This window comes from Myotis davidii, unplaced genomic scaffold, assembly GCF_000327345.1.
Source record: "Myotis davidii unplaced genomic scaffold, ASM32734v1 scaffold330, whole genome shotgun sequence".
Lineage (NCBI taxonomy): Eukaryota > Metazoa > Chordata > Mammalia > Chiroptera > Vespertilionidae > Myotis > Myotis davidii.
The window spans coordinates 7,449,894-7,462,812 of record NW_006283770.1 but is presented as its reverse complement, the minus strand read 5'-3'; the positions used below and the strand labels follow the sequence as shown (position 1 = coordinate 7,462,812).

The 12,919-nt window shown below is 35.2% G+C and overlaps 1 protein-coding gene across 1 annotated transcript in view; it reads left to right on the top strand.

The window, feature by feature from the left end:
• Positions 1 to 12,919, top strand: part of PRMT3 (protein arginine methyltransferase 3) — a 95,710-nt gene that overhangs the window by 80,954 nt on the left and 1,837 nt on the right. The window contains exons 13-14 of the mRNA XM_006753970.2: positions 3,155 to 3,205; positions 3,402 to 3,489. Of these exons, the coding sequence (XP_006754033.1) occupies positions 3,155 to 3,205; positions 3,402 to 3,489 (139 nt within the window). The remainder of the gene's footprint in view (positions 1 to 3,154; positions 3,206 to 3,401; positions 3,490 to 12,919) is intronic.

Sequence of the window (12,919 nt, the reverse complement as noted above, 5' to 3'; positions counted from 1 at the left end):
GGCAGTTAATTATTTTTGTTTCCTTGACTTGAAAATGTCTTTATTTTACCTTTATTTCTTAAGGATATTTTTTCTGGATATAGAAATGTAAAGGGTTTTTTTTTTTCCTGCTTCAATATTTTTATCTTTTCCATCATGACCACCAATTACATGTATGTTAGCTTTATAGTTCCCTGCAACTCTGTGCATTCTATTTCAAACTTTTCCCCTTTATTTTTAAAATTAAATAATTTCCATTGATCTATCTTCAAACTCACTTTTTTTTTTCCTTATTATCTCCATTCTTCAATTCAGCCCAGGGAGTTCTTTTGTTTCCATTATTTTTTAGTTTTCAATATTCCTTATGTTTCTTTTTTTTAACTAGAGGCCTGGTGCACAAAATTCATGCACAGCTAGGGTCCATAGTCCTGGCCGGCGATCAGATCCAATTGGGGCCTTCCGGCTGCTGGCTGGGACCTTCCTTCCCCTGGCTGCCGGTTGGCTGCTGGCTGGGGCCTTCCTTTATTCTGCACTACCCCCTGATGGTCAGCGCATACCATAGCAAGCAGTTGAACTCTTGAGGGGACGATTTGCATATTAGCCCTTTATTATATAGGACTGGTGGCCCGGTGCACGAATTCGTGCACATTGAAAGGAAATTCATTAGAAGGTGGCCAGCAGGGCAGGAATTGGTGAGACGGGCCAGACACACCCTGGAGCCAACCTTCCATGGTCCCTCCCCGGTTGGCTGCACCTGGGGTGATGCTGTGGCTCAAAGAGCATCTGCAGTCACCGCAGCTCAGCAGTAAGTCAGATTTGGGGCCAACAGTGCCCCAGCAGCAACATAACCCATGGTCGAAGGTGGAATCACACAGCCCTGCAAGGAATCAGGCTTCCTCCTGTGTCTGCCCCCTGGTGGTCAGTGCACGTCATACCTACTAGCTGGTCGGATGGTCAGACAGTTGCTTAGCCTTTTATATAGATAGATAGTTTCTATTTTTCTATGAGAATTCCTATCTTCTGATTCATTTCACTGTGTTTTCTATTAGATGTTGTACATCCTTTGTCATGTGGATTCTCGTAATGTTATAACTGTCTGGATAATGCTCATGTTTAGTGTTTGCAGGCAATTAGACCAATTCAAGTCAAAACACAAGTTTTGTCAATAGTGTCTGTGCAGAGAGTGGATCAAATCTTAGTCATTCTCTAAGCATATGTTACATTGTTTTGGGTCTCTGTATATGCACGTAAGGAATTAGTCTTAGATTTGTACAGGTTTTTCAAATCTTAGTTCACTTCTCTAAGCCTTTGCCACTTGATTTGGGGTTTTTTTCACACACGTTTATTCAAGGTTTAATCCTAAGACTTGTGCCAGTGATTTAAGTTTTAGTTCAATTTTTTTCAGCCTCTATTATGTTGGTTTGGATCTCACCTGAGCTGTGTAGCTCAGGGGGTTAGCCTGAGACTTGTGCAGCTTTATACATAGAATTAGGGTATCCTCTGCTTTCTTTCTTCCTCATATTTGATCTACACTCTCCATTTTTTTCAAAGTTGAAAATTATTAGGTCCATCTAAGTGTAGTTATTCAATCATTTTATAAAGTGCACTATATAATGAGACTAGTTAATTTAAGAAACTGAAGACTAAAAAAATTAATTTAAAATTTATTAAGAACCTGCTGTATAACAGATTTGTGCTGGGTAAAGGGCATAAAAATATAAATTACTCATAGGCTTTGCTTATAAATAAGTTACAGTCTGATAGGGCAAACTAAACTAAAATATAGATGATAAGTACTGTAATAAAATTATATATCATAGCACATTCACTCAGCAAATATGAATTGTGTTCTATGGGCCAGGCACTGCACTGGCCATGAAATATAGTGCTGAACATGATAGACATAGGAATAAATTTAAGTAAACAGTTAAATTAGTCATTGGAGAAGTATCAGGAAATCAGCTGAAAAAAAGGGTTATATATTTTAGAAATGTTCTCGTTAGCTACATGGTTTTCTGTAATAACCTGTAGCTGAACACTACGTTGCTTTATAATCCTATTTGACAGAACTATAAATAGTGTTTCGATTTTTCTTTTGGTATCTAAAGTATAATGAACCTGAAGGTTAAATATTGAATTTGGTTTGGATTCAATCCATATTAATCCTACAGATCAATAAAACTTCACTTTCCCAACAAAAGCAGCAGTGTCCTGTTTTTAACACTTTAAGAGCTTTATTTAATGCCAGTTGTAAAAATAGGTTAAGTTAAGCTAGTCCCAGTAGTGAAAGAAAAAGGAATGGTATTTAAAGTTTAAACAAAATAAATGAAAACTCTTTATTCATCTGAATGTTAGTTTCTTTTAGAGACCTTTTTGTACTATCATAGTAACCCTTAGAGTTACTTCGAGTTTCTCTTTTGGCTATTTGCTTAAACATAAGTTTTATTTGAGTACTATTACTGATCTTTATTTTATTTTCAGAAGAAAAAAAGCAACATTTAAGTATTCCATAATCTCATTGCAAAAATATTCATAATGGTTTGCTTTAAAATCGGATGCATAATAATATCAGAAGAAATTTAATGAGCTGTCTTTGTATAAAAGTATGTTTTAGTTCTTTATTGCTGTGTAACACAATATCCAAAAACTTAATGCTTTGAGGTCACAATCATTTAGATTTATGGTTTATGATTCTGCAGTCTGGACTGGACTTATCTACTAGTTTTTCTGCTGGTCCCTCCTGGGTCTCTTGAGCAGCTGCAGTTGTCTGGAGGCCTGACTAGTACCACAGGGTCCAGGATGCCTTACCTCGAATGGCAGCATCTCAACAGGAGAGTCTGGACCCACAAAGGGCTGCTGAGCCTCTCTCTCCTCATAGTCTCTCACCTTTCAGTAGTCTACCATGATCATTTCTCTAATAAAACATATTGATTATTTGATTAGCCTTGTTACCCTTATTATTGTGTTGTTTCTGTGGGGGAAAGCCAAATTATATTACTTTATTTTTACTTATAACATCTTTCCCAGAAAAAATGGTGACCTGCCATAAGTTTAAGAGGTATCTGGTCTTTGAAATGATTTTTTATTTGCCATATTTTAAAAGACTGAATAGTAAATTATGTCATGTAATTTGTTTGTTTATTTATTTATTTATTTCATTTATTTTTAAAAACAGGCAATTGCTGGCTACTTTGATATATATTTTGAGAGGAATTGCCAAAACAGGGTAAGTATTATGAGTTGTCTCATAAGAATTAATTATGTGAAATACATTGCATTTTATTTTTGTGCCCCAAGGTGTTTGATCATAAGCATTTTGCTATTGTAAGCAATTGGAGCTTGTATTTGATGTAGTAGATTAATGTACCATGATATTAAATATCTTGTACTTCATCAGATACTTTTGAACTCCACCATTGCAGGTCGTGTTCTCTACGGGCCCCCAGAGTACCGAAACACACTGGAAACAAACAATATTTCTATTGGAAAAGCCATTTTCAGTTAAAGCAGGTAAGAGAGAAATGTGAAGGGGGTAAAGTGTCTTATTTATCCTGAAGCATACAATATTCATTCATTCTACAACCACTTTTTATGTGCCCACTCTATTAAAGGAGTATAATAGTATAATAGATGCTAAAATAAGATGTTCTTGGAGCTTACCATCTACATAAATTTTAGCAGGCATATCATTTCATTAAAAAAGTAATTTTTAAAATTTTTTAATTTATTGGGGTGACATGGGTTAATAAAGTTATACAGGTTTCAAGTATACAATTCTATAATATATCATCTGTACGTTGCATTGTGTGCCCGCCACCCAGAGTCAAGTCTCCTTCTGTCACCATTTATCCCCCCCATTACTCTCTTCTACCTACCCCACCCTCCTTTCCTTCTGGCAATCACCACACTACTGTCTATGTATTTTTTTTTCTTAATCCCTTCATCCTTTTTACCTAACCTGCCTCCCATCTGACAGCTATCAGTCTGCTCTCTATATCTATGAGTCTGTTTCTGTTTAATTTGTTTATTTTGTTAATTAACTTCCACAAATAAGTGAAATCAATGGTATTTATCTTTCTCTGACTCACTTATTTCACTTAGCATAATATTCTCCATGTCCATCCATACTGTTGCTAAGGGTAAGATTTCTTTTAAAGAAGTAATTTAAAAGAAACCTTATATTTACATCTAATATCTGCCAGTTAGAATGTATGTCACATATTATGTACTTATTATTTTGAGTACCACAGAAGAATTCAGAAAACTTTTCTTTAATGATAACTAGTATTTACTAAGTTGCAAATATAACCAAAAGAAAATATAATATTTTCATTTCCCAACTGACTAAAGAGTAATACTACCATAAAGGTAAAGTATAAATAGAAGAGAATGTTCTTCAGTAGGTAGCATATTCAAAATATATTTGTCTGGAATTCACTCAATTGTCTCTATCTCCTCAAATCCTACAGTATTCAAGGACTGGTCACTTCTACCTTCCTTTGTTTTATATCTCATTGGTCGTTCACTTATATGAGCACCCATAGTTCTTCCATATTACACATTTAGCTCCAAAAGTTAGAGTTTGGTTATAAAACCTTTTTTTTTTTTTTTCAATTTAAGCAGCTTATTACAAAAGTCTTCTTGTTTCAGTTTTCTGAAAGCTTCCCCAACTTAGAAAAGCTGAATGTACAACAAACTTCAGTGAAAAGTTGTCCAACATCTCTAGTAACTCAGGAAAAAGATAACTAAAACGACAAGACACTGTTTCTTATTCATCATTATGATGGGAAATACATAAAATTTAACAGCACCACGTGCTGACAATAATGTAGACAAATATAACTTATACTCTGCTGCTGGTAGTCTTAATTGGTACAACAACTTTAGAAAACAGTTGGATACCATCAAGTTAAGAGTACATGAACCATCCCTACAACCACAGTTTTTTTCTAGGCATGTGTTTTGACAGTCTTTCCCACAATCTGTGTACAAGAACTTTCACGACAGTGGTTTGTAGAGGTGAAATATTAGAAGCAACCTTAATATCCATCAGTAGAAGATAGATAAATTTGGTAGTTGCATACAATAAAATATAGTAGATAAATCATATATGTGTGTCTATCAAAAGCAACATTGCAGAAAAATAGTGGCAGAATGATTCCTGCGATATACCATTTATGTGAATTCTAAAAACATACATATACACATAGGAGGTAAGAAGTAAAACTTAAGAATGATAACCGCTGAATTCAGTGTAGTGGTTACCTTTGGGGAAAGACAGAAAGCCTTCAGGGAAGGCTAGGGAGCGGGTTCAGTGCCAGATATCTGAACTGTTTATTTTTAATATTGAAGGAATTGTAGGAGAATGTTAGTATTTGAGAAAGCTGAGTAGTGGGTCCCAGGTAGTCATTATATTCTCTATACATTTAAAATATTTCATAAAATTCTACAGTCTTGATTTCACTGTTGATGCATAAGTTGAATTTAGTAGATGCAGATAAACACTATTAGGTAAGTGAGTGGATGTGACTATGTTCCAATTAAATTTTATTTACAAAACAGGTAGCCAGCATCAAAATTTTTCCATAAAACAAATCTCCAGGCACAATTACTTCATTGCAAATTTTCCCAAACACTTAAAAAAGAAATAACACCAAAATCTATGCAGTCTCTTTCAAATAAAGAGAGCTAAAATTATGAGTAGTATTATGTTGATAACAAAAACGAGACAAAGATAGTACAAGAAAATTAAGCTACAGACCAATTCCCATTATGAATATAGATGCATAAATCCTCAACAAAATGCTAGCAAGTTGAATCCAGCAGTATTATAAGAAGAACAATGCCATTACCATATGAGGGGTTTATTCCAGGAATGCAAGGCTTATTCAGTATTTTTAACTTATATAATGTGATCCACAAGCTACCGGAATTAAAAAAAAACACATGATCACACCAATGACTAGAAAAATCACTTGATAAAATTCAATTTCCATTCATGATAAATACTAAAGTAAACTAGAAATAAAAGAACTTCCTTAGCCTGATAAAGGCATCCACACAAAGTCAACAGTAGCAAATAATATACAGATGATGTATTGCAGAATTTGTGCCTGAAACCTGTATAGTTTTTTTAATCAATGTCACCCCAATAAATACAATTTTTTTTAAAAATTATCACCCCAATAAATACAATTTTTTTAAAAAAGATAAACATTCTAAGCAATAAATATGTTTTATAATTTAAAAAAAATAAAAAAGTAAGGAAAGACAATGTGAATATTTTCCCAGACTAAGATCCTACATTTGGCTAAAAGCAAAATGGAACTGTATAATAATGAGTCTAATTTGTTTTTGTTTTGTTTGTTTGTCTTTTTATTTACAATGTAATTCAAAAAAAAAAATCCCAAAAGAAGTGCTCTAAACATTTGAGCACTTCTAGCATTGTGGGAATAAGAATGAATACTCTTAAAAGAGTTAAGAGAACATTTACTTTAAGGTTAAAGTCAGGTCGTATGTTTTTCTTTTTCCTTTAAAAATACTAATGTACAATTTTATTTTACAAACTTATGTGGCAGTGTTTACTTAAAAACCCAGATCATTTTTGTGTTATTTGGCTTTGGAAATATGATTAAAATCAGGCTATTTCTCTTTCTCTGTATATACCTAGTAAGTTTTTAAATGGAGAATCCATTTATTTTTTTCTTTTATTTTTTTAACTTTGAGCTTTACTAGTGACAATAATGAATTTTTTTGTTCCTTCTGGGGAAATGAAATGTCATTGCTCTGAATGAAAATAACTTTTAAAAACCACTGAATTTAAACCACATGAAATGAAATTAATTTTGTTCTTGATTGAACTGCAGCACTGCTTTGTGGTATCCTAATAAGCCGTCTGCCGATGATTAAACAAGGTGGTACAGCTCAGCTCCGTAGAGAATGTCTTTTGCAGCTCTCACCACAGTATACATGCTCAACAACATCAGTCATTTTATATCTATTTGACACTGATTAATTACTCCGATCTATTCTGGTACTACAGACACTGTCCTAAACAATTGAAGGGAGTTCAGCAGTGTGAATTATGTATTTATTACTGTGACCCTTCCTGCTATTTAATTAACTTAAATAGATGGTATTTGCACCCTCATTTTGAAATTAAGGTTATTGTAAAACTAGCTATTTTACTTGTATTTCACTTTAAGACATCAAAATTATACTGAGATTATAAGGCAATGTTTTGCCTTTTAAGTTATTCAGATGTTTTGCTTGTTTAATAGTGATGTTTAAAATTTTTTGTGTGAAAATTTAACAAAAATATACATTAATAGTTTATCTTGACTTTGGCTCTATGTCTAAATTGAGGAATGCACAGAGCTCTTGTAGGCATATCCTTTAAACCTGAAATGAACTTGAAAACTTGCTTTATAAGCACTTGGAACATTCCTCTTTGATCCTTACACTAAGGATTGAAAGAACATTTACAAACAAGCCAACTTAGATATTTTTAACACTTCGGAGGCAACTTAAATCAAAGAGGAGCAATCATTAGCATATACATACCAAATGGAAATATTTGTAAAAATACCTCACATACATCAACAAGAAAGTCCCTAAAACAAATGTACAAAGGATTTTTTTAAAAATATTTATTGATTTCAGAGAGGAAGGAAGAGGGAGAGAGATAGAAACATCAATGATGAGAGAGAATCATTGATCAGCTGCCTCCTGCACATGCATTGTCGGGGTTCCGGCCCACAACCTGGGCATGTGCCCTGACTGGGAATTGAACCCTGACCTCTGGTTCATAGGTCGACCCTCAACCACTGATCCATGACAACCAGATCACAAAGGATTTCTTAAGATAGTGGTTAGACATTCTAAATGATACTCATCACCACAGATAATCATTGACATGCAAATCAAAGCAATCCAATTCTGATGATTGTTTATCTCAATATCAGGTGTTTTTAATTGTTTTATGTTCTTTATTCATTTATTTAGTAATAAACAAAAATATCTTATTGAAGTGGGAGCCAAGACAACAGGTAGTATTTTCTTTGGGCATCTTCCTCTGAGGGAGGCTAGCAAAGCTGTGATGGGGCCACCACGTGGACTTACGGAGATCGTTTGGTTTCTAATAACACCCAATGTTAATGACAATGGCAGAGTAAAATTAATACATTTGTGCCTTTTATTAAGGTGTCCCACTTTTGGTAATACATCATAAGGAGTTTATTCAAAATTCAGACTTATTTTTTATTCTTTGCTATTCTAAGAAGTGAAAGTAACATTGTTTTCATTTGTTTGCCTTTCTTTAAAGTATCTTTATGGAATTTTTATTCATATTGTCAAATCTTCAACCTTTTCCTTTTGGTTTCTGACTTTGGTTTCATATTTTAAAATATAACATTACTCTGTTTACATGTTTTTATTGAATCCTTTTCCTCAGTGGTTCCAAATGCCCAACTTGCCATTTACTGAATCTCCTAACAGATTTTTAAATTTTTCTACATTATAAATGTATCTGTGTTTAGTTCTAAAGCACCATATTTTTAAAACATTTTTATTTTATAATTTACATGCAATAAAAATTCACATTTATATTGTATAGTTTGATGAGTTTTGACAAATATATACACCACCCTTATCCTATATAATAAAAGGGTAATATGCAAATCAACCAAACAGCAGAACGACCAGTCTTTATGACACACACTGACTACTAGTGGGCAGATATTTAATGCAGGAGCTTCCCCCTGGTGGTCAGTGTGCTCCCACAGGGGGAGCACTGCTCAGCCAGAAGCTGGGCTCACAGTTGGCGAGTGCAGTGGCTGTGGCGGGAGCTTCTCCTGCCTCCACTGCAGGTGGGCAGTAAGGGTGGTGGTCAGTGTGCTCCCACGGGGGAGCACTGCTCAGCAGAAGCCGGGCTCTCAGCTGGCAAGTGCAGCGGTGGTGGCAGAAGCCTCTCCCACTTTCATGGCAGCACTAAGAATGTCTAACTGACAGCATCCCCCAAGGGATCCCAGACTGCAAGAGGGTGCAGTCCGGGCTGAGGGGCACCCCTCCTCCCCAGTGCATGAATGTCATGCACCAGGCCTCTAGTAAAAATACAAAATACTTCCGTCACTCTAAAAAGTTTCCTTATTGAACCCTTGTGTGGACATCCCCAATTCCAGTACCCAGAGCAAGGCAGACACTGATCTGCTTTACTGTATAGTAACATAACTAATTAGCATCACTAATATTAAAGTATTAGTATTCTTTCAGAGTTTTATATCAGTGGAATTACATAGGATGTACTCCGGCTTCTTTTGCTCAGCATGCTTTCATCTGTGTATCAGTACTTGGTTCCTTTTTATTGACAAGTAGTATTCCTTTGTATGGATGTATTCCAATTTATTTATGCACTCAGTTGCTGCTAAGCTTTTGGATTGTTTTCCGTTAGGGATCATTATTAATAAAGTTGCTGTGAACATTCCTCTAAAAGTCTTTGTGCAGACATGTTTTCATTTCCCTTGGGAAAATACCTGGGAGTAGAATTATCAGGTCTTATGGTAAGTGAATGTTTAACTGTATAAGAAACTGGCAATTTTTTTTCAAAATGACTGTACTATTTAACATTATCTACCACCATTGTATATGCAGTTGCTCAACATCCTCCTTGCCAACACTTACAAAAAAAGTCAGTTCATTTAATTTAAACCATGCTGTTGTATATGCAGTGATGTTATGCTTTTAATTTTCATTTACCTGATGCCTAATAATGTTGAGCGTCTTTTCATATGTTCATTGGCCATTCGTATATTTTTTTGTGTGATGTTTCAGTTAAAATATTTAGCTCAGTTTTTAAGTGGGTTGTTTGTCATCTTATTATTGAGTTGTCAGAATCTTTATTTATATAGATACAAGTCCTTTGTCAAATATATGTGTTGCTAATATATTTATTCTAATTCCCAGCTTTCTTTTCATGGTCTTAATGTTTTTTTGAAGTTTTGTATCTTAAGAAATCTTTGCTACCCTAACATTACAAAGATTTTCTTGTATGTTTTCATCTAAAAGTTTTTATAATTTGGCCTTTTAAATTTAGGTCTATGGTATATTTTATGTTAATTTTAATATTAGTAGTTTATCTTTTCCCAAATGTGTATTAGGTTGCTCCACCATCATTTCTTGAAAAGACTGTCCTTTTTCTATTTAAATTATCTTGGCTAATTGACCAGATGTGTATAGATGGGTCTGTTTCTGGGCTCTATTTTGTCCCATTGATCTAGATGTATGTTCTTTTTCAAAATTGGTTTTGTTATTCTAGAACCCTCAACTTGCTATATACATTTTAAAGTCAACTTGTTAATTTCTACCACCACTGCCCCCAAAAAACCCTTTTAGGATTGTGGTTGGGATTGTGTTGAATATATGTATTACTTTGGGAAGAATTGCCATTTTAACCATATTGGGCCTTTCATCCATAAGCAAAATGTGTCTTTCAATTTAGTTTAGATCATCTTTAGCACTCTTTCATAGTTTTATGTTTCTAAATCCTGCACATATGTTGTGACATTTATCTCAAGTATTGTATATTTATATGATACTATTGTAAATGCTTGTTGGTTTTTTATATGGACCTTATATCTTAAGAAATAAAACTAAATTTTTTATATTGACCTTATATCTTAAGACATTGCTAAACCATCTTACAGTTCTAGTAGCTTTTTTCATATTGCTTTAAGATATTCTATATATAAGAAATGTGATCTACAAATACAGATTGTTTTATGTCTTTTTTTCTCTAATTTATATTTCTCTTTTTCTTCTTGTGCACCTTAGTGCCCTTACTAGGGCATCCAATAGAATACTAATTAAAAGTGGTCAGAATAGACGTTTTGGTCAGAGAACATATTATGTATGCTTTCTGTACATTGTTTAAGATTTGTTTTATGACCCAGCTATGATCTCTATCTTGGTTCTATAGATGTCAATCAAGTCATGTTGGTAATAGTTCAAGTCTTCCATGTTCTCTGATTTTATCTAATTATTACAGTTATCAACAAAGAAGAGGAGAAATTTCCAGCCATAATTGTAGATTTTTCTGTTTTTTTTTTTGTGGTCTGTCAGGTTTGTGTCATGCATTTTGAAGCTCTGTGCATATAAAAATTTATGATGTGTCGTTTATGAATTGAACAAGTTAATTCTATTGAAATGTCTGTCTTTATCTCTGGTTATATTTTTTTTCCTGAAGTCAACTTTGTCTGAAATTATTATAGCCATTCCAACCTCTTTAGATTAATGTTTATATAGAATTTCTTCTTTTACTTTTAACCTTTATCTTTATAAAGTATGTTAGACATGTTTACATTTAATATTGTTACCAATGTTATTGAATTTAATTCTATCGTTTGCCATTTGTTTTTTGTTTTTTAATCTCCTCTGTCTTTTACCCCTCTTTTCTTCTTTTTTTTTATTATTAAACATTCTTTACTATTTTATCTCTACCTGTGACTAATTAGCCATACCTCTTGGGTTTGTTTTTATAATGGTTGCTCTAGAGCAGTGGTTCTCAACCTTCTGGCCCTTTAAATACAGTTCCTCATGTTGTGACCCAACCATAAAATCATTTTCGTTGCTACTTCATAACTGTAATGTTGCTACTGTTATGAATCGTAATATAAATATCTGATATGCAGGATGGTCTTAGGCGACCCCTGTGAAAGGGTTGTTCGACTGCCAAAGGGGTCGCGACCCACAGGTTGAGAACTGCTGCTCTAGGATTTCCAGCCTGCATCTTTAGATTATTACAGACAACCATCAAATGATATTACACCACTTAATTTGTAGTTAAGACTTAAGCAATAGGCTTCCATTTACCCTGTCCCATCTTTTGTGCTATTGTTATAAAACATTTCCCTAAATGTTTTAATCCCACATATGTTGTTACAATTCTTGCTTTAAACAGTCAATTACCTTTTAAAAAATTTGAAAAAGGAAGAAAAAGTCTTATATTTATCACTTACCTAATGTTTCGGGCATTGTTTGTTTATTCCTTTGTGTAGATCCAAGCTTCTTTTTGATACCATTTTTCTCCTGTCTGAAGAACTTCTTTTAACATTTCCTGTAGTGCAGGTATACTGGGAAAAAGTTTTATCTTATATTTCTTTGGAAAAAGACTTTATTTTTCCTTCATTTTTAAAAGATTTTTGCTGGATATTGAATTCTTAGTTAATAGGGTTTCTTCTTTTATCACAAAGACTAGGAGCCCAGCGTGTGATTCAAAATCGCACGGCGCCGCCCACCCTCGAGTGGCCAGTTCGGCCTTGCCTCGCTCCCCAGGCCCCAGAGCAGCCACAGCCGCTGCTGGCCTGGCCCTGCCTCCCTCTCTTGCCCTTGAAGCAGCCGTGGCCACTGCTGATCAGGCCCTCCCCCAGCGCAGGCAGGCGGAGGCCCCTGCCACCCCGCCCACTACACTATGCACGCAACTTCCTCCTGTCCAGTCGACTCGTTACAGCACCCTGGTTAATTAGCATATTTCTCTATTATATATAGACTAGAGGCCCGGTGCACAAAAATTTGTGCACTCAGGGGGGAGGAGGGGTTCCTCAGCCCGGCCTGTGCCCTCTTGCAATCTGGGACCCCTCAGGGGATGACCACCTGCTGGCTTAGGCCCGCTCCCCGGGGGGATTGGGCCTAAGCTTGCAATCAGACATCCCTCTGGCAGCCCTGCAGTCCTTGGGAGATGTCCACTTGCTAGCGAGGAGCAGGCCTAAACTGCAATCGGACATCCTTAGCGCTGCTGAGGAGGCAGGAGAGGCTCCCCCCACCACCGCTGTACTGGCAGCCATCAGCCTGGCTTGTGGTTGAGCAGAGATCCCCATGTGAGAGCGCTCTGACCACCAGAGGGTAGCTCCTGCATTGAGCATCTGCCCCCTGCTGGTCAGTGTGTGTT